The following is a 21,104-nucleotide window of genomic DNA, read 5'->3' as shown; positions in this document are numbered from 1 at the left end:
TACGTTGAGTTTCGAAATCACAAAGTGGTTTCATGCAACATTTTTTAAAATATAATGGGACATCATGCAATTTTTAAAGTAGAGAGGAAATTTACGCTGAGTTTCAAAACCACAAGGGAGTTACGGACAATTTTGCCTATAAATAAAGAAGAGACAATCATCTATCTCATATTCTAAGGACGAGGATAATGAATATTCTTAATAGATAAGAGAATTTTCAACACTTTACTGGATGCCCCAAAATCCATATGTATGTATAGCCATCATCCAATATTCTTTACTTTTCCAATTTTCTTTTTTTGGCTATTATCATCTCCACAAAATTTTGATGGATCTTTTCCACTAGAAATGGAATTCAATTCTGCATGTAAAATCATTCACCTACCTTTGTTTGGTATGGACCATCAAGAAACAGACAAAGGAAAGATCACAGATAATCACAAAAGACAGAATCACTACAAAGAATGCCTTATTTTTACCACACAAAAAAGTGATCATGTCATTAACCATTCAAGCTATAAGCTAAGTCAAGAATTCGATCCATCAAAGGGCAAAAAGGAAACTATTCTAGCCTTTCAGGTTTCCCTCGAGTCACAAGTAGTTACTCTGACTTGCCGATATTTCATATATTTATAACAAATTTATAGCCCATAAATGACAGTCAAAAGCCATTTTTTCCTAAGTTCGACCAATCAGAGAAGGTTCATAAACTTTAAAAACTAAATGAAATATACTGATATTAAATGATGAACCGTATGCAATGGCAATAGAGAAAACATCTTGTTATTACATTATATCGCCATTTCTATCATGCAAAGATTGTATTATTAGACGATCGAGCAATCACTTTCATCATCACAGTAGTAACTATCATGTCGATCAATAAGTGGCAGATAATTTCGATGGCCTAAGTATGTGTAAGAATGCATGGGCAAAGTATAATAATATGCAGAAGTAAGACTTGCCGTAGGTGGTGTAGTGTTGTAACTCATCCTGTAATCTGGAGAAGCATAGTAGGAGTGCGGGTATGGCGAGATTTGCAGACATGGAGGATTTGTACTGGTTTGATCAGCAGGTTTGCCGGAGGTTTCTGCCGGCGGCGGAGCTCCTCCAGTGTTTGCACCTGTTGGTTCACCACCACCATTTGGCAAAGTAATGTTTACCTTTTTCTTTTTCTTTTTCTTCTTCTTCTTCTTCCCACCAGCTCCTGCTCCGGCACCACCTGGAGCACTACCCTGAGCTGCAGGGGCCTTTTCGCCACCACCATCATCGCCAGAGGTTTCGTCCATCTCCCTGTCATCATCATGTCCAGTTTGATTTTCCTTTCCAGCACCATTTCCTGTAGGAGGATTGTCAGGTTCCTCATTTTTTTTGTCATCGAAACTATCTTCTGTCCACAGATTGGCGCGTTTCCCTGACTTCACCAGCTTCTTGATCAATATATTGGCGTCCACATTTCCCTTAACGGTTACTTTGTGCTGTTTTGGATCTATATGTATTGTATATACCCCTGATTGATACAGAAAACTGGGAAATTAAAAATATGGAAGAAAAGAGCATATGGACAAAACTCAGCATTCGAAGAAATCCAACAAAGTGAGAAACAAACAAGCATCTCAACATATATAGTTATATACACATATTTCAGCCATTATTATATTCTATTATCATGTTACCTTCGATGGATTGGAGCACTTTCTTTACTTTCTTCATGCAACCCCCACAGTGGATAGACACTCTTAACGTCCATGTCTGCAGACAAAATTGTATAAACTAACTCAGGTTGTGCATATTGATAATCATACAACTACAAGTTGAGATTGAACAGAATACCTGGTATTGGAGGGGTGGTTCGGCGCCATCACCACCAACCTGTGCTTGTTCCATCCAGGTTGAGTAAAGAGAAAAGAGGGCAGTTTTGGGAGTGAGATGAGGGAAAGGGGAGAGCCCACTTGGCCTAGTGGTTGCTTCAGTGGAGGGAGGTGTAGTTGGATTTAACTATTGAGTACCGAGAAATAAAGCAGAAAAGGGGTGAAAAGACTGATCTAAATCTGGACTATGTAAGACAAACCAGAAACACAAGTTAAGTTCCCTCATGACTTGACATTTTATTAATCTCTATGATCGTTTCATTAATGTGCCTATACCAGCTGTTTGTGCAATTATTCTCAGTTGATGAAGGACATTGAACAAAACTGATCCAGAAACAGTTACTCAAACCTGCTACCACATAACATCATATACAACCAAATAATGTATATATTAACTAATTTCTATTAGAACTTCAATGGACATTGTAAATAAGGGGGACAAATTATTGTTGATACTATGATATTGAACTATCAAGTTCTCACCCAGTTTCATGTAGTGTCCACTGCTAACATTAACCAGTATTCAGTTCTGGGGTATCCTGAGAAATATATAATCTTCATACTAGTCAGTGAACATTACTAGGACAATTTTTATTTCAGGGGCAACTAGGATTCTATGATCCAAACACCATAGCTCAAGGGGCATTATTTTGAAGGGTATTAACATTTGGAAATTGGAAGTAAATAAATTGCAGTAAAATATATACCAACAAAAGAAATAACAAGTATCTACCTCAAAAGGTTGAAAGGGGATGGAGTATAAACAATATGGTATCACCATGGAAATACTGAAGTATCAATGGTATGGATCCTGAAAAACAAATAAATCTAGAAAAAAATTGAACTTTCTGTATTGCTGATCACTATCAAGCCTGAAAAAAATACCAAAAGGGTTCACCTCTCAAGTTTTCATAAAGATCTAATATATTTATTAATTCCCTAAATTGACAAGTAGAATTGTATATAGCATGCTTTGATCATCTACTTTTAATAGCACAATGCAAGATATAAGCCAATATTTTACAATGAACTGCAGCATGCAGGAACACTATCCTTCCAGTATATTACGCAATTTCCTACAAAATATCTTTAGGTTACTGAATGTAAGGCAAAATGAGTAGACAACCTTCTCTAGTTTCTGGCAGCATGACATGGGTGTCCCACCAAATCATAAGATTATTCATAGATCATGATGTATTTCCTACTACAGCAATTTAAACAAAAGCTTGTTACTAAACGCCGACCCTAATTATTATCCCACATCACATGCAGTAATCTCAAAGCAATAGAAAATATGTGCTGCACTGCAGTCACCCAGGTAAAATTTCTTTGGTGAATTCAGAAACAACTCCAGTATTCATGAAGACCTACATAGATAACTAGCCCTCATCACTCATGATAACGGTGACAGCATACTTACAAAAGCTTAAATTCCACAACACTTTATATATGATATATTCACAATCTCCAAGTTCATACCATTGTCTTAACAATGTAAAACCCATGTAGCACATAGAGAGCCAAAATTAACCATAAGCCCAAGAAGAATTATGAAATGTGTGGTAATATAATGTCATTCAAAGCTACAAAGCTTTCCAGCATACGACAATGCCCAAGAGTATAGAGATGAGTGATGCGAGAACTCCATCTCTAGACTTCATAAACTCCATCCACGTCAGAGGCTCCTTGACATTCAGTATTACCTCTTTGAAGTGATCGCTCAGTTCTTCAAGGGATCCTGTGTTATCAATCACAATATCTGCTTTTGTCTTTTTCAGATCCAGAGACATCTGAGCATTGATCCTACTCTCTGCCTCTTCAACTGTCGTTCCATCTCTTGACATAAGCCGCTTAAGTTGAGTCTCAGCATCAACCCAGACCACAATAATAGGATGAGTCCACTTGTCCATCTTGGCCTCAAACAACAGGGGTACATCAAGCACAATTCTTTTACAACCTTTTATCCACAGCTTGAATACTTCCAGGAGAATCCCAGATGAAATATAAGGGGCCAGTAACCTGCAAAGAACTAATTTATGAAATCAAAATATCATGTATTTTTTGAAACCTTCTTATATACTTACTATATAGGAAATAAAATAATAATTATAATCTACCAAAAGCAGAAACATATAATAAAAAAATGAAGAAAACAAGATAATGCTGTTGTTGAATCACTCTATTAATGGCAACTTCTACAGTTGTCTCTGGAGAAGTTTAAGATATTAATCTATTGACTTCCCATAATTTCTTTTTGAAATGCCTATATCAAGAACTCAAGTAATGTGCAATGCACAATATATAAACAAATAGATTATCACAGCAATGCTGATTATGCGTTACGTGAAGTATATCTGTAACAGCACAATAAACTTTCACCATAGTCAACATAGAAGTAGCATATCTTCATTCAATGTGAAGCTTGATCACCAAAGTAAATGGCTACATTAGTTAAAAACAATATTCATCCGACTGTAACAACTTCCATCCAGATTATCGAGGATTAGATATCCAAAACAAAGGACCCATTTTCCAACACCTCACTTGACGTCGTACAAGAGAGAAATTTCAAGAAATGTGATCATTATCGTCTATCTAATAACAAAATTAATCGAAAACGCAGTGAGTAAAACTCATAACTTGTTAAGTAGCCGCCGCTTATCAGGATCATTAAACACAATTTGCCCCAGCTTCGCTCGATCGACTTCTCCATTAGGAAGCAAGATCTCATTCCCAAATGCAGCAACCACTTTCCTCCATCCACCCGTGCCTTTCTTCAGAACATTCTACAACTCCAAAAAAAAAACAAAAAACACAAATGAGTATAAATTACGTAATAAAACAAAGAGAGCAGAGCGCTTCAGAAAAAAAATAAATAAATAAAAAATCAATTCATAAACTAGAGAAAAATTCGAGCATACGCGAGCAACAACGTCGGCATCCACTACGGGAACACCATGAGATTTGAAGAGATTTGAAACTGTGCTCTTGCCCGAGCCTATTCCTCCGGTCAATCCCACTATCCTCATCTACAATTCCTAAATCCAAAATCTGATCCGCCGTCGATCTCGTCGACCACGCACTCTCTCCGGAGGCGTTTTCTCCTCTGACCAGAGCTAAACCACTACGGACATTTTGGGCCGACAGATAAAGGTTTTAAAATAAAGATCAGCCCATTTGTATTATTGGGCCTAATTGGGCTTCATAATTTAAGCCCAATAATCAAGTCCAATAATATCGTTTATTTTGATAAATCGCAGCCGTCCGATTGTCAAAGCGCATCTGGTGTAGTGGTATCATAGTACCCTCCCACGGTACTGACCGGGGTTCGATTCCCCGGATGCGCATTTTGCCGCTTCAACACGGTTCTCAACACGCCCGTGTTGAGCTAATGATTTTTGCATTCCTTGTTCCTTCAATTCAATTTTCCATCAATGCTATACGTTTACTGCCTGTGAGCAGCCATTGGTGCCTAAGGAAATGGGTGCTGCAAGAATCGTTCATCTCCTGACGGGTTGCTGCAAAACGAAGTCGCACGCGCAACAAGTACTGGCGCAGATACTCGCCGGGAATCTCCGTTCCGACTCCACCGTCGCCTACAGTTTCATCTCCGCCTGCGACGCCTTGAACCTTCTCAGCTCAGTCGCCTTCCCTCTTTACATAAACAGCATCACAAAGCCCCACACTTTCGTCTGCAACGCGCTTCTGCGAGCCTACTCTCATTCCAGCGTTCCTCGAAAATCTCTAATTGTATACTCCCACATGAACAGGAATGCAATTGGTGTCAATCATTACACTTTCCCGTTTGTGCTCAAGGCTTTGGCGGACTTGAGGGTGATCGAAGTGGGGAAATCGGTGCATTCCCAGGTAATTAAATTAGGTTTCACGAACGACGTTTATGTTGGGAATTCTTTGTTGAATTTGTACGCTGCAAGTGGGGATATGTTTCTGTGCGGGAAGGTGTTCGACGAAATGCCTCTGAGAGATGTGGTTTCGTGGACTGTTATGATCTCTGGGTATAAAGAAGCCGAGAGGTTCGACGATGCATTGATTGCTTTCGAGAAGATGAGAAGCCATGGAGTGATGCCTAATCAAGTAACTGCAGTGAATGCATTGCCTGCTTGTGGTGCTCTGGGGGCATTGGATATGGGCATATGGATCCATGACCATGTAAGAAGGAATGGCTGGGAACTGGATGTGATTTTGGGCACTGCCTTGATAGATATGTATGGAAAATGTGGTCAAATCGACGAGGTGATCAGCGTGTTCGAGGACATGAGTGAGAAGAATGTGTTCACTTGGAATGCAGTGATTATGGGGTTAGCTCTATCGAAGAATGGAAAGGAGGCTATAAAGTGGTTTCGAAAGATGAACGAAGAAAGGGTTTGTCCCGATGAGGTGACTTTAATTGCAGTGCTGTCGGCATGTGTTCATTCAGGTTTTGTGCATATGGGGCGACGGGTATTTGCCTCACTCTTAGTTGGGAGATATGGATTTAAACCTAATGTTAAGCATTATTCATGCATTGTTGGTCTTTTGGCGCGTTCGAATTGTTTGGACGAGGCGGTTAGGGTGATAAAGGGGATGCCATTTGAGCCTACCGTGAGCGTATGGGGGTCAGTGCTTTTGGGCTCTAGAGCATTTGCAAACTTTGGATTGAGTGAACTTGCAGCTTGGAAGCTTGTGGAGTTGGAGCCACAGAGATCTGCTCATTACGTCGTGTTGTCTAATTTGTATGCGGACATGGGGAGATGGAGTGATGTAGAGGAAGTTCGGAAATTAATGAAAGACAGAGGACTTACAAAGGATATCGGTGGCAGCAAAATTGAAATGGAGAATAATCAGGAGGATTCCCTTTTGGTAGCCATTTGATGGATGTCTATCAATCTGATGCTGAAGATTTTGTGAGGTATATATATAAATATAGTGAAAAGGAAGTTATCTGTTTGATCATATTATGCTTGATGAATCAAGAAAAGAAAAGTCTGAAGGGATCTTTTCATATTATTTGCAAAAGTAGTTCTGTAGATGATCCATTGATAACATCTAAATCAGGAAGATGTATAGTAGCCTCCACTGATTCTTGATCTTCGAAACCAAATTGATGTATAAAGTGAGAGGTTCATTTCATCCTAGTTGATTGCATTTAAATTTTACATATTTATGTGAATATTCTTGCTAAAAGCTGAAAAGGGGATGATTTAGCAACAAATTTTTATAGAAACACTGCTATAACAGGCTAATACAGTGAAATAATTCATTCTTTAATTTGAAATGGAGCTGAAATTTGTGTGTTACATACAATAAGAATTATTCTGTTCTGATTCACAGAGTTGGTGCATTGGCCAGAACTGTTTGAGGTGCTAACTTTTATAGGAATTGTTTTCATTTCCTTGTCATCAATTATTGATTAAATTACCTAATTTCTCTTTTTGGGTGCTTTTTTATTTTAATAGGAATAAAGTTCTTTGCAAAAGATAAGGCAGGCCAACTTATTCCCTACCCCAAAACTGATGACTTCCACAAAAGGTTAGCCAACTAGTGATATTATAATTGGTTATCCGTATTTTCTTTCTTTTTACAATGTGAACTTTAGAGGAAAAGTTTCTTATTGCAAGCACTTCAAATTATGGAATAAACCACAGGAATATTGGGATTTTGATAACTCGGCAAATAGGGAAACATATTGATGGAAAAATGGATGGCAAAGCAAGCATTGTTGTTGTTAATGGAACAGTAAACCTTCAAAGTGAACACAAGAAAGGAAAGAGAATCCACTCTCTAAAGGTATTAGCCATAATTTGCAGCAGTCTTCATGCCTTAGGCCCTCCAAGAACCTTCTGAGTTGCGGGTCGCCCCAAGATATTGGCAACCCACGCGCTGACATGAGGGCGCTCCTCGAACACGGTCTTGTACTTGGTTTTCAACAAGCTGTTAATGACAGGGATGTGATGAAGATCAGCCAGGGAGTAATTGTCTCCTCCCAAGTACTTGGATTCGGCAAGCCGGGCTTCATACACATCAAGAACCTTGCCAAGCTGGCCTTTCAGCTGCTCGGCTACATCCTCATCCGGAGTCATGCCCTTGAGTGGCTTCACCACAATCTCAAAGTTGAGCTTTGAACCTGCAGCTTCAAATTTCTGGGATTCAACTTCAATCCAGACTCCAATTATAGCCATCTTCTTTACATCGTGATCGATCAGCGGAGTTCCCTTGTCGGCGTATGCATGTGCAATGTAATGGGTAATAGCCCTTGATTCTGCAGTGCAAAAAAGATTAACAATTTACCAAATCATAAACTGATTGAAATCTTTCTTTTTTTGTTTTTTTCTGCAGAGCTTTTAGGGAATGAAGATGAATTAATTACCAAAGAGCTTCAAGTCACCATCTTCAAAACCAGGAACCTGACCAAATGGCTGCCGATCAACAAGAAAAGAGGTAAGATCAAAGAATCATTCATAAACTTTGTGATTAAAGTGATGATGATGGATTTACATTGAGTGAAATGAAGGGCTCCTCCTTCTGTTGGCCGGTGGTTAAATCTATATGAACAGATTCATACTCCAACCCTTTCTCTGCTAAGCAGAGAAGAACTCTCTGTGCTGCTATGGAGAAAGGATGGCCGTGGACTTTGATTCCCATCACTGTTGATTGATCGATTGATTGAATAGTGTAAGATTATATTATATGAGGAAATTATTAGGATACGATATGGACATGGAAGGCTTATATACTAATAGAGGAGAAGACTTTCAGTAAAGGAGGCTTCTAGAACTTCACCTACCAGATTGTACATATTTTGCTAAACCTACCAGAGTTATAAAAATAAGTATGTATTTATATATAGCTACTCGAAATGTGTACGTTGGGTGTCAAATATTTATGAGTTTGTTCGGTTGGTTGTGCTTTTAGTATATTTTAGAAATAAATAAATAAATAAATAAATTATAATAGATGATTCTAGAAATTTATGTTTTAAGACACAACCAAACAAACACTTTAGCTATTTATAATGTGAAGGTAAAGAAATCATGGAATTGGATTTGGCACAAATACAGAGTAGGGATTGAATTTGGCACAAATACAGAGTTTGTGGATGGGTGGTTACCTTAACCACTAGCATTTATATTGAAACTCGGTTATTTATTTATTTATTTGTATTATAAAAAAAATTATTTTTTACAAAAATAATATTCATATTGCTATATAATTTTTAAAATATTTAAATATATATTTTAAAAATTTTATTCACATATATTATATTTACTTTAAAACTATCAATATTATTAATTATATAAAAAATAATATCATAACTCAATATTAATATATCCTAATAAAAAAGTTCAACTATAAGGGGCGGAGGGAGAATTTATTTAACAATATTAGAATATATTTTATTTATAAAATATTATAAATACTTAACTGTTTACTTTTCTTAGGAAAAAAAAAATCCAATATAAATTTTATAAATATCCAAGTTTGCCCATTGAATGCAAGATATTGGCATGAAGCATGATGACCATTGTCATCAAGAGTTGGTATTAAAGGCTAATTTAGAAAGAAAACTAACAAAGGCAGGGCGGCAATAGCAATAATACTATGTTTTCTGGATAAAATGGAAATTGTACAGGGGTTTCTTTTTTTTTTTTTTTCTTTTCTCTAATATTATTTTTGTCCCACATTTTTTTCACAATTCAGTACCGAATAACTAACCAGAACCAGATTCAGACTATTAATCAAATTTACACGGATATTTACATAAATCAGAATCCATAAATCCACAGGGAGAGGGAGAGGGAGAGGGAGAGATGATGATACAAATAAGGAAACACAGACACTGCTTCTTGTTTATTGCTAAAATGGTTCTTCAGGATTGAGGAAGTTATGATACTCCAACTGCGCCATCTCCCCTCCCGTTGCTGGATCGAACTTGCATCGGTAGAAACTGCAAAAAAATCCCATTCCAGAGTATTACATAAATAAACAAGGATCCAGAAAACAACTTCATGTTTCGCTGTTGGTAATCACTACTAGATAAGGGCATAGCAAATTTTTTGACAAATCAACACAGCACGATGGCTAGCACACTGACCTTCCATCCAAACCAAGAATTACCACTGTATCTTTCTGGTGACCAAAAGCAACATTGTATTGGCAGCCTTCCGGCAAACGAAACTGAGCTACAGACCATTCCGAGCTAAAATATTTTGGCAACACTCCTTCCAAAATAAACAACTCATTTAGTCAAAAGAAAACACTGAAAAATGTCTTACTTCCTAATGTAAACTAATTAATCCCAGGGAGTTGATTTTAGCAGCGGATACAGCCCACCAAATGATAGTGGAATATTGTTAGTATGAAAAGGAAAAGCCATCATTAGGAAAAAAAACATATATACATATAATATAATATAAGTCAGCAGAAGAAGGCTAAACGATAGAGAGATTCGGAATGGGCAATGCAAGAGATGCCACACCAAACTTAGGACCACGGCTAACATGCAATAGTTTAAAAGGGTGAAAATACTGTGATGCCAACTAAAATGCAACCAATATGCAATTGAAGTTCTTATGGCTCAAAAAGACACAACATATGAAAATTCATTTATAAATAGGTAAGCAATTAGGCTTAATTAGTAGTTCATTTTTTCAAATCTTTTTATTCCACATTTCGAAAACAGGGAAAGCAGTAATTCAAATATTCCCTTTATGAGCCATATGTGTCTTCATGATTTTAGCAGTAATGTTTGAAATTCATCTGCTTTAGTACATGAAGGGTGGGCAAATACTTTAGGGTAGTGTTTATTTGTGAAATTTTGATTTTGGATTTTGGTTTTGAATAGTAAAATTTTGAATTGAAATAGTTGTTTGACGTGATATAAATATGTATTGATGTGATGTTTTGAATGTAAATTAAATTTTAGTGTAATATAATAAATGAAAATTAAGTGTTTGATTTGATGTTTTTGGAGGGAAAGAATCGTTGGAATAGTAAAATCAAAAACAAAATTGCACAAGTGATTATGATAGATAATATTCAACATAATCACATATTTACTATAATTAATTAAAACTCAAGATTAATTAAAGCCTGCTATAATAATACACTAATTAAGGTCTATCTAGATGGGTGGGATTAATTTATCCCAAATATTATTTGTACTAAAGTTTATAATATCCTACATTTAATCAAGCAAAGTAAACATGATATTAATCACTAGAAATTATAATCCTATCCTATATTTAAGCGCAACCATAGTGTATTAAAACATTCGACAGAAAATAGTATAGCAGTACCTTTAATGAAAGACAGCGAGGAACTAGAACCCATAGAAGAAGGATTTCGATCAGGACTGTTTGACCTCTCATTGCCAACTTCTCCGGAATTTGCCTTAAGAAGAAATACGTGAATGGTACCTTTATCACTTGAGACTGCCAGCCATTGGGCTGTAGGTGAGAATGCTAAGCTATGTATTTCTGCCCTGTCGGCTCCCCTCCTCACCTGTGTTACATTTCAGTTTCAAATTTTTGGATCGCACATAACATATAGCATAAAATGGCTCCCACATAAAAAATCTTGACTAAAATGATAAAAAGAATAATTCGTCAGAGACAAGTTCTGTCTAATACTCTGAACAACTTAACTCACAAAAGTCTTTAGGAATGATTGTTAATTGATTTAACAAAGAAGAAATTTTCAGATTTACAAAGGATGGAAAACATCTAGTATTTGGCCATTACTCAGCAGGAATAGTATTTCCATTTAAGACACAGATAAACATGGGTAATAAGATAATGGAAAATGGTTATGGGCTGCCACACATTTTAACGGAAACTGCTGGTATAGTCAACTGTATCTTGTGATAGAAACTGGGTTTTCAGTATCACAGGCTCCCACTCCATCTATCCCATCTTTTTAGATAAGTCAGATATTCCGTTTTTTGCCACAAGCAGGATAGTATTCCTTCAAATAGTAAGTAGAATGGAAAACAGCATCCAAATTCCAAAACCAATGTTGTAACACCAAGTCAATATATTAAGCCACAATGTTATTCCAAGCTTTGGAGTTGCCAAAACAATGCAAATACACATACATGTATATGTATATGCATATTTTACCCATGAGTATGCCCGTTACTCAGGGAGAGCAGGGGCGTGCATATGTACTGTTACATTTGAGAGAATTTCTGAGTTGATATTAAAAATAAAATCAGGGTCATGCAATTCGCTCGCTTAGGGAAGAGCGGATGGAAAGAGGAAGCCTTTGCTCTATCTGCTTCTTCCTCTTCCCAGGAATGAACAATTGGATCAAAAAAATGAGCGGCAAAACAAACAAGACAGAAGCCAGTTATCATTATTAAGAAAATCTATTATTGGTTAGTAAAGAACACAAACGAAAGGAGAAGAGCCTATTCTCTGTCTATTCCGTTTAGGGAATGGGTCTCGGTTTTAGCGATATTCGTTCCTTCTCTCAGTCGAAAGGGCTAAATTCAAATAATTACAACTTAATCTAGTAGGTATATCAATATAACAATAACCTAATCTAATAGATATGCCTAAATAATAATTATCAACTCTAACTAATATTAATCAAAATATCTAATAGATATGCCTAAATAATAATCATCTAAATTTTTGCCTAAGACAACACATTGAATTATTTAGCCACTAACTTCACACCATCAACCATAGTAGCTCAAATAGCCACACAGCATAGGTACAAGTACCTGAAGATCAGGTGTTTTTAAGGAATGTATCTGATAAGAACTGATTTAGGATAATTGGTGAACAAAGATTGGTCTCCAGAGACTGTCCAAATTACTATCTGTCATGTTTGAAAAAACCTCACAGGCATCTCCTACTAAACTCATGCTGACATTTATTGAGCAAGAGATACACATGATTACAACACCACCTACTTCAATTTTCAGACTAACACTTCTGGGCATCCATAACTTAAGAGCTTCATGTTCCACAGAGCTAAAAGGCAATCCCTGAATAGATAATATCTGATAATCCCTTTGGGAGCATCCAAATCTATACTCGTTTTTCTTGTAACTGTCATACAAATATTCTTATTTCTCTTTTTAGTAAAAAATTGTACTCCTCCATCCGAAATCAATCTATGCATTTTGCCATTTCATCTGTCCTAAATCAATCTTCAATTTCCCTTTTTAGTAATTATATTTCCCACACAACTTAAAAAAAAAAAAAAAAAAAAAACAAAAAAAAAAACAAAAAAAAATCCTTACATTTTACATATTATTACAATAATATCGTCAACTTACATATAAAATACTATTGAAATTTGAATGATATAATTGTCCATTAACCCCCCTATATCACTACATAGATATAAATTACTAATATTCCCAAATTTACATGCAAAAAGTAAGGGTATAGACACATCGGACGAAGTGAGTATTACTTTGTGTATTTTTTTTTTAAAGATAAAACCTATGTCCAAATGCACACATGTTTCACGGAGGTAGCACATAATAATCCACTACCATACAAAGTTTCTCCAACTTAAAGCAAACAATATTGAGGAAAACGAAATAAAGCAAAACTAGCTCAAAGTCTCAAACTCATTAACATAGTAACATACCATTATCAAAGAAAGCACAAGAAAACATCAAAATTATATTATCAAGTAAAAACAATTGTAGATATACCTCCTGCAGCAAACTTCCATCATGAGTATTGAACACCCGAATCAGTGTCCCCTTACTGCTGGCAGTGGCCAACAGATTCCCATCCTGGGAGAGCGCAAAGCAGGCAATTCTTGAATCATGAGCCATTATAAATTTAGTCCTCTTCGATGCATAATGCTCAACCCTAATCTGGCCCTTCTGCAACCCAGGACAAACCAACACAAACGATCCTGCAACCTGAGACACTGTGCAAAGCCCCTTAGGATTCAAAAACGTTTCAATCTGATGCAGCAGCTTCAAATCTGCAAAATTGTACACAAAAATCTTCTGCTCAAGAACAACAACGATTCGATCCCTTCTCAATCGAACCCCACGCACTTCAGACCTAAAGGATAATTCCCCAATACACCGGCTCTGATGATCGTCCCATATCATGACCTTGTTCAACGGATACTGCGGCGAATCGCCGCCGCCGACTAAAGCAAGGATGTTACATCGGAACAGCATCTCGACAGCGCCAATTCCGCCGCCGTTCCCGTCGAAGGAGCGCCGGAAAATCTCACGGAAAGGGTCGCAGTTGTAGATTAGGAATCCTCGATCAGTGCCAGTGGCAAAACATCCAAAATCCTGGTTGAACGAGACGTGGAGGAGCTTGATTTGGTTAGGGCTAGGGCTAGGGCTTGGCTGCGGACTCAAGTTCGGGTTCGGGTTCTGTATAGTTTTATCTCCGTCGGATTCGCCGTCGCCATCGACGGAGGAATCGCCGGCGCGGTCAAGCCCGCCGCCGCGATCGGACCCGTCGTCCGGTTGAATCCCCAGCTGCTGCTGTTCGAGGTACGGCTGGAGCATTGGGTTGATGAAATTAGAATTGGGGGTAGGGTTAGGGTTGGGAGGGGAGAAGCCGGAGAGAGTGGCCATGGGAAGGAAGACCAAAACTGGGGAAGGGAATTGATACGATGGAGGCGAAGGAGGGGGTTGGGGGCAGAGTCGACCAGACTGAAACGACGCTTATACCCTCAGGGATCTAGCTTTCCGGAAGGGCAAAATGGTAATTTAGTGGAGGAGTAGGAGTCGGCATATATATGTGTACTTGTCTCCTTCCTTGGGTGCGTTAATTAGAGGCCACGTAATGTGGTTTTAATACGGCTTTAACCACACGCAACGGCTGGGTATGCAGCAGGAAGTCCATGGACCCCACATCCAGATGCATCCACACCGTTGATTGAATGCAAGATCCAGGATCGATCCGCGGTCCATGGTCTTCAACTCCCTAACAGAGTAAAAATAATTTACTCTTATCAATCTGTTCATCAGTTATAACTGATTCTATTGTAGACGACCTGTCAGGTTTTGATTGGGGAGAAATATGAGCACAAAAGTATCGGTTCGTCTTTACCCTTCACCCGCATCTCCTTCCTGATCAAGAAGATAGCATAGCAAATAGCAATTAATACCAACGTCATCATTTCAGCATATAGACACCAATAACAACATGCAAGATTTATATCAGCATAACACAAATGTATAACACATAAAAATTGTCACCACTAATACATAATCTTCGTCCTAATTCAAAATACTATTTATACTATTTTTGTTTGTCTCACTTAAAAACATTCATTTTATTTTTTAATAAAAGTAATCATACATTAATACCGGCAAAAAAGTAGAGCAAAAATGTCAAAAAAAATTTCACACTTCCGCTAACCAATAAAATGCTGCTACTTCTATCCGGCTCTAAGAGTCACGTTTAATATTGTAATATTAATTATTATATCCAAATATAATATGCAATAAATAAAAAATGACAAAAATAATTCTATCAGTATTTTATAATAATAATAATAATAAGATATTTGTACAAAAAAATTATACAAATATAAAAATATTTTTAATGTTAAATACAATTATGCAAAATGTAAATGTAACCGATGAAAGGAAGCATCAATTTTTAATCTATTACGAAATCCCAAAAAACCCCCCTTTCAAAAGAGACCTGAGGGAGTACTAATATTGTTCTCTGCACAAAAAATATGTCCATATAACAAATCCTATAAATATAAACTGTTAGCACGTAATTTCAATTAGCACATGTATTGAAACTATTTGCTATCTATCATGTACTCAGTGAATTTGCCCAACCTCTCCCCAATGTTGATAATATGTTGCTGCCAATAGCACTGATGAAGAAGGGGGAATTAAGTGAATTGATGTATAAAACATAAGTCATCACTATAATTGATGAATAATATGTTACCTCAAAATACTGAATTCGAGTAGGAAATCATCAAGCTTGTGTATAATATGTATGGTTATGGTTCTCAAGTAGTGCAGATAATGAAATTTCAAATACATGAACTCCAACCACTGTTTTTCGCAGCTAATTATCCGTCGCGTGGCAAAAATATAAAATTAATCATAAGCCATCTAGGTAGTAGAATGGATATACATATACAGATCCAGTTAATTCCTTTTCATCCAGCAGAAAGTGGAATGCACTCAGAGTCAGCTCTATAATATGGATCATCTATAATATGGTAGACACTAATGTTCCAGATGAATTATGAAAACAAGATTTTTTATTTTTTATTTTTATTTTTAGCTCTGAATCTTAAATATGCGGTCCACTAATTAAATGGCTTAGGTTAAAGAAAAGTGTATAATTGGAAAATATTATGAAGTTAAGCAACTCATACCATGGATGATGTATGCAAATCAGGTTGCCCACTTCAAGCTCAACATCACTACACACTCTTGGGTTGAAGATAACAGTCAAGGCTGCTGCTGCTCCATCTTTCATTCTCATTTCGAAGTTATTCTCCTCGTGTGATTTCTGATAAAACAGAGGAGACAAGGAACTGTAATTCTTGTAATATAAATGAATTCTCGATCAAGAGCACGGGTGTGTTTGTTTGGGGGTTTGGATTTTGAGTTGGGATTTGAATAGTTGTTTGATGTTATATAAATAAGTGTTGATGTGATGTTTTGAATGTAAAATTGATTTTTAGTATAATATAAAAAATGAAAAATAGGTGTTTGATTTGATGTGTTTGGGGGGAAAAAATTGGATGAATAGTGTAAATCCAATCCAATCCCCCAAACAAACACACCCCAGGAAGAGTAGGAAGGGATCAAGGTTCTAATAGGATTCAAGAACATGTGATTGCCTGCTAAAAAAACAAGTATTTCATGTTTTGTGAAGAAAGAGTATGGTAGTAAACAAACCTTGCTGTCTTCAACAGCAGCGCAGGAACAAACAATCAATTTTGCTTCCAATGACCTTGATAAAATTCTCACATGAATCCATGCCCTCTCGTCTAAATAAGAAAATATTTTAGGGTACTATGATGCATTTCGTGATTAGATATAGTAGACTGTTTGAAGTTCGATTTTACCTTTGGAACAGCTTGATGCACTTGTATACTTTAAGTAATCCATATCTGTATCTTTTGCAATCTTCATCACTTGCTGCAACTTCTGATGCACCCCACTGCAGTATAATTCAATAAATTCAAATAATGAAAATAAATGCACTTGTCTTGGAAGGTGTATTGCATTATCTAAGTTCATCGATCATAGAGCAAGCTCAAGATCGAAACCTACCCGGACGATCCTGGAAAAGCCATGTATGGTCTCTCATCGATCGCAGATGACATTCCAAAGGCATCACAAAATTGATCTACCATAGCCCTCCTTCGAAGAATAGGCTTTACACTTTTAGGATTCTCCTAAGCAAAAGGTTCAACAGTCAATAATACAAATGAATAATTGCATATGCTAAATGACGGTCAAGAGGTGCACAAAAATCAATTTTCTCCCGAGAAGTACCTCATCATCACTGCAAGAGGGACTACTGTCACTAACATCCTCACGGTTTCGATCACCCAATAAAGACTCGTTTCTGTTTAAAGCCATCTGTGCTCTCCATTTTCTTTTGTTAATGCCCTGTGTGTTTCTAGAAAGATAAATTAATGGTACAAGAAGGGGCACAACAGTAACTAAGAAGCCAACCTGTTTCAAACTTCCTTGAAGATCATTACGCTCATTGACACAGTCGAGATATTCAGCCACATGTTCTCTAACTTCGTGTTTATAGGCAGTTTCTGAAGGAACAATGTCTTCCGCTGTCTGTTTTGATTCCTTTGCGAGTGTAATAAGCTTAGACTCATTGAAAAAGTGTCCAACAGCATCAGCAGCTGCAGCGCCAATGTTATTTGTTTCAGTGATATTTTTGGATGACGTATTCCCATCCCGATCAGTGACAACCAAACAAGCATCTTCGGTGCGCGAATGTGAACGAAATATAAATTTGGCCTTTGATTTTGTTCGGTCACCTCCACCTTCAGTTTCATGCATTAGATTCAATAAACAGCCCTCAATCTCTAAACAAGAATCAGGAAAATAAATTCTCAATTCTCAACTTTTAAAAGAAACTTATTCTTTGAGATGATGATGATTTTTTTTAAATGCATTCTCTACAGAACCATGTTTTCTATAGCAAACCTCAGTTAGAACATAAATAGAAGAAATACAACATGATCTCTTCCCCATAACTTATATTAAAAATGCATGCGTAGTTGCTTACCACTTTTATACAAGTTACGTTCTTTCACTAAGGCGCCATGGAGTGAGGAATGGAAAGAATTTTTGTGTAAACAATTCAATGCCTCTGCTTCCCTAGTTGCTTCAGACCATGTGCTACCAATATCCTCTCTTGCACTTTTAAGAATAGGGGAACTTATTTCCTCTATCTATTACAACACACGTGAAGAAACAAGAAAACAGCTTATTGCCATGAATGCAGTAACACCCACCCTTTCATAGATACAAGAACTTTAGGATTAAGCTATTTTAATTGGTAGTAAACTAAGTAGTGCTATACCTCGTCATCAGAAATAATTTCTTCATTCGTGTGTGAGAGTGAAGCCACCGTTGGTAAACAGGCTGTTTCTTTATTGATGTGGTTACGGGCAGCGGGGGAAATCTTTGAGCTATGATTGGAACTATCCCCGCTGAAGAAGAGAGGATTTTCAATGTCATCATCGGCAAGGCAAACCCCTTTTTTCTGCCAATAACAAGAACCTTCAGACACAAATCAATGCATTGAACTTCATTGGAAATTTGAATTTTAGTAATAGTATTAGTTCATAAATCAATTCTGGAAAACATAACAGCAGCAATTAGGAACAACTTTTCATATTGAAATTACACAATGATCTCAAGAAATAACTTACTTCATATGAAAATAAATAAATATGTCATGTTAATGTGATGAGAATCGAATTTCACCGTTGCTCTCTTCTCTCTAAATGGGACAAATATATAAATTGCAGACTTTCAGAGTTTAACCTATACCTCTTGTGATGGGATGAACTCCCCTTCAGTTGGATGAAGTTCATGCGAATCTGCTTCATTGCATCAGATAAATTTAACAAAAAAAAAAAAAAACTGGGGAACTTGCCCTAAATTAATCATAGCTGAAATCACCTCTAAGCATCTCAAGCTGTGAGAGAACCTGCATTCCTCCCTGCCAAAGGCACGTCTATGTCACCAAACACCTCATAGTAAAAAAGTAAATGAAGAAGCATCAAAAAAACCATACAACTAAGTTGCAAATCATAACAAGGATAAGATATTCAAATTAGAAGTTTGCGCAACGCCACTTTAAATTTATTATCATAATTTGATAGATCATTTCCACCGTTATCATAAGTAGAAAGCAAATAAAAAGAGCGCACAACCACTTCACTGAGTATTTAGATAATTCAACTGATTCTTCATCTGAGAATCTACCTTATCTCCAGCTCTACACAAGGAAATTGCACTTCCGGCGCAATCACCCCCTTCATCCTCTTCTGCGAGGCACATAAAGCAACAGTGATATCCGAAGATGCCTTATAATCAATGATAAGCAAATTGCAGCGAGTGCAGCAAAAGAACCAAAGCGCTAAGAATCCTTATAATCAACCAAAAACAAACTGAATGCAGAAGAAGAATCAAAGCTTCATCATGATCCATATTTACCAGATATACTCTGATCGGAGTCGTGGTCTTCTTGCGCCTTATTTTCGAACTAAAAATCGACAAAAACAAATGAATAGATGAACATGTAACATTATCTGCGAAGCTGAAAAAATAAATTTATGAGTATAGAGGAATTTACGGACTGTGGATGCTGCTTTCCTCCACCTCCACATTGCGCAATCGCAATCTGCTGATTCCCGCCCAAATTTGTAACTCTCTCTCACTCCGGTCGGTGAAAGAAAGGTTGAGATCAATCTGATGGGAAACCCAGACAGCAACTGTAGTTGGTAAATGGTATCGCAAATAAATAAATTTACCCACTCGAACCGAACAGAATAATCCTTTGTACGGATATACGATGGGCCGAAAATAGGTTCCTTATAAGGTGGAACTATTAAATGTTGAAGTATCTGTAGGCCCAGATTATAAGGCTCCATTTGTATACATCTTTCAGAAATGTTGATACTATTCTAATTTTTTTATAATATATTACCTCCATTTCAATGCAATAGATATGTGTATCATTTTTATTTGGAGGCAAAAAAAAAATTTACCTATATTTTTTATTTACTATTAATATAATATTAATATTTCTTAAATTTTGTGCCAAATATAATAATTCTGGAATGAAACGGAGATAGTAGTATATAAGTTAAATATGTATTTATTCTTACCGTATTACATCTTTGTTTATTTTTTAAAAAATTATAAAATATTCGCAATATTCTAATTCAACATATGATGATTTTATTTGCAAAGATCCCATCCCATTTAAAAATATAAAGTACAATAATTTTAACATATAAAAGATACAATCAACTATCTTTAGAATATATAATATTCACTAAACATTGGCCTAGATACATTATTATCTTACGAGAGAGGAATATAGTAGTATAGTTTTTTTTTTATATTTAAAGCAAATGTTCATTTATATTTTTAGATAAAGTTAATTATTTAATCTGATATTTATAATAAAAATTTTAATATTCAATATAACATTTTATATGTTAAAAATATAGATTTGAATAATCTAAAAATATAAATCAAAACATAAATACACATGTGTATTCTTTCTTTTTCAAGTTTTAGAATTATTCTTTTCTAATTTTCTCTCTCTTGCAACTAATAGATATAAATATTTTATTGTATAAAATATATTTTAAATAATATATTTTTTTTTTCATAAAATATTTCATCAAAGCATTATTTTAATATAAATTCAAAATATTATTATTTTTAAAATTCACTCATATTAGTGCTATAATACATATTTAATCAATGTCATCTCTGCTCAAGCAATGCCATGGGACAATATGTTGTACTACCTCTATCACAATAAAAATATAAATATATAATATGTGCATAATTTTGTTACTTATTGCCTAATTGCCATTTAGGTAATATATATATATAAATATATATACAAAAAAACAATAGTACCTTCGTCCAAACTAATACTCCGTCCGTCGTATTAATAAAAATAAATAATAATTATGATTTTTTTTTTTATAATAAAAAACAATACAAAAGTGAAATAATTTTTTACTTAAAAA

The 21,104-nt window shown here is 35.9% G+C and overlaps 6 protein-coding genes and 1 non-coding gene across 14 annotated transcripts; 2 read left to right on the top strand and 5 right to left on the bottom strand.

The window, feature by feature from the left end:
* Positions 1-734: 734 nt before the first annotated feature.
* On the bottom strand, positions 735-2,623 carry LOC127243038 (heavy metal-associated isoprenylated plant protein 35-like). Of its 2 annotated transcripts, XM_051262877.1 has the most exons (4): positions 2,355-2,623; positions 1,834-1,998; positions 1,677-1,752; positions 735-1,510 (listed from the first exon to the last, which is right to left on the bottom strand). In XM_051262877.1, exons 2-4 carry the CDS (start codon positions 1,885-1,887, stop codon positions 828-830), a joined length of 813 nt encoding a protein of 270 aa, XP_051118834.1. In that variant the 5' UTR covers positions 1,888-1,998; positions 2,355-2,623; the 3' UTR covers positions 735-827. The 2 variants fall into 2 exon arrangements, with proteins under 2 accessions (XP_051118834.1, XP_051118833.1); XM_051262876.1 differs by having other exon boundaries at positions 1,834-2,623.
* A 534-nt stretch (positions 2,624-3,157) lies between these two features.
* Positions 3,158-4,993, bottom strand: LOC127243039 (dephospho-CoA kinase). Its single transcript, XM_051262878.1, has 3 exons — positions 4,793-4,993; positions 4,512-4,657; positions 3,158-3,890 (listed from the first exon to the last, which is right to left on the bottom strand). The coding sequence occupies exons 1-3, from the start codon at positions 4,898-4,900 to the stop codon at positions 3,455-3,457; spliced, it is 690 nt and encodes a 229-aa protein (XP_051118835.1). The 5' UTR covers positions 4,901-4,993; the 3' UTR covers positions 3,158-3,454.
* Positions 4,994-5,147: 154 nt separating this feature from the next.
* On the top strand, positions 5,148-5,218 carry TRNAG-CCC (transfer RNA glycine (anticodon CCC)). The gene has a single exon. It is a non-coding gene; the product is annotated as a tRNA-Gly (tRNA).
* A 25-nt stretch (positions 5,219-5,243) lies between these two features.
* On the top strand, positions 5,244-8,130 carry LOC127242831 (pentatricopeptide repeat-containing protein At5g66520-like). Its single transcript, XM_051262540.1, has 3 exons — positions 5,244-6,780; positions 7,328-7,400; positions 7,517-8,130. Exon 1 carries the CDS (start codon positions 5,352-5,354, stop codon positions 6,741-6,743), a length of 1,392 nt encoding a protein of 463 aa, XP_051118497.1. The 5' UTR covers positions 5,244-5,351; the 3' UTR covers positions 6,744-6,780; positions 7,328-7,400; positions 7,517-8,130.
* Positions 7,507-8,631, bottom strand: LOC127242833 (glutathione S-transferase-like). The gene is made up of 3 exons (XM_051262542.1): positions 8,367-8,631; positions 8,239-8,287; positions 7,507-8,130 (listed from the first exon to the last, which is right to left on the bottom strand). Exons 1-3 carry the CDS (start codon positions 8,511-8,513, stop codon positions 7,685-7,687), a joined length of 642 nt encoding a protein of 213 aa, XP_051118499.1. The 5' UTR covers positions 8,514-8,631; the 3' UTR covers positions 7,507-7,684.
* Positions 8,632-9,504: 873 nt separating this feature from the next.
* LOC127242832 (autophagy-related protein 18a) lies at positions 9,505-14,471 on the bottom strand. Its single transcript, XM_051262541.1, has 4 exons — positions 13,546-14,471; positions 11,168-11,372; positions 9,964-10,090; positions 9,505-9,816 (listed from the first exon to the last, which is right to left on the bottom strand). Exons 1-4 carry the CDS (start codon positions 14,440-14,442, stop codon positions 9,726-9,728), a joined length of 1,320 nt encoding a protein of 439 aa, XP_051118498.1. The 5' UTR covers positions 14,443-14,471; the 3' UTR covers positions 9,505-9,725.
* Positions 14,472-14,670: 199 nt separating this feature from the next.
* Positions 14,671-19,820, bottom strand: LOC127242830 (uncharacterized). 7 transcript variants are annotated; one of them, XM_051262533.1, is made up of 15 exons: positions 19,692-19,820; positions 19,549-19,597; positions 19,318-19,379; positions 19,012-19,051; positions 18,880-18,932; positions 18,407-18,589; positions 18,110-18,275; positions 17,536-17,864; positions 17,353-17,469; positions 17,128-17,252; positions 16,920-17,014; positions 16,750-16,841; positions 16,221-16,357; positions 14,865-14,940; positions 14,671-14,794 (listed from the first exon to the last, which is right to left on the bottom strand). In XM_051262533.1, the coding sequence occupies exons 1-14, from the start codon at positions 19,719-19,721 to the stop codon at positions 14,868-14,870; spliced, it is 1,551 nt and encodes a 516-aa protein (XP_051118490.1). In that variant the 5' UTR covers positions 19,722-19,820; the 3' UTR covers positions 14,671-14,794; positions 14,865-14,867. The 7 variants fall into 7 exon arrangements, with proteins under 7 accessions (XP_051118490.1, XP_051118489.1, XP_051118492.1 ...); XM_051262532.1 differs by lacking the exon at positions 14,671-14,794 and having other exon boundaries at positions 14,809-14,940; XM_051262535.1 differs by lacking the exon at positions 14,671-14,794 and having other exon boundaries at positions 14,809-14,940; positions 18,880-18,929.
* Between the last annotated feature and the right edge of the window lie 1,284 nt (positions 19,821-21,104).

Source organism: Andrographis paniculata, unplaced genomic scaffold (assembly GCF_009805555.1).
Source record: "Andrographis paniculata isolate CXL003 unplaced genomic scaffold, ASM980555v1 Contig89END, whole genome shotgun sequence".
Classification (NCBI taxonomy): Eukaryota; Viridiplantae; Streptophyta; class Magnoliopsida; order Lamiales; family Acanthaceae; genus Andrographis; species Andrographis paniculata.
Note: the sequence above shows the minus strand (reverse complement) of the source record. Positions and strands in the feature narration are given on the sequence as shown.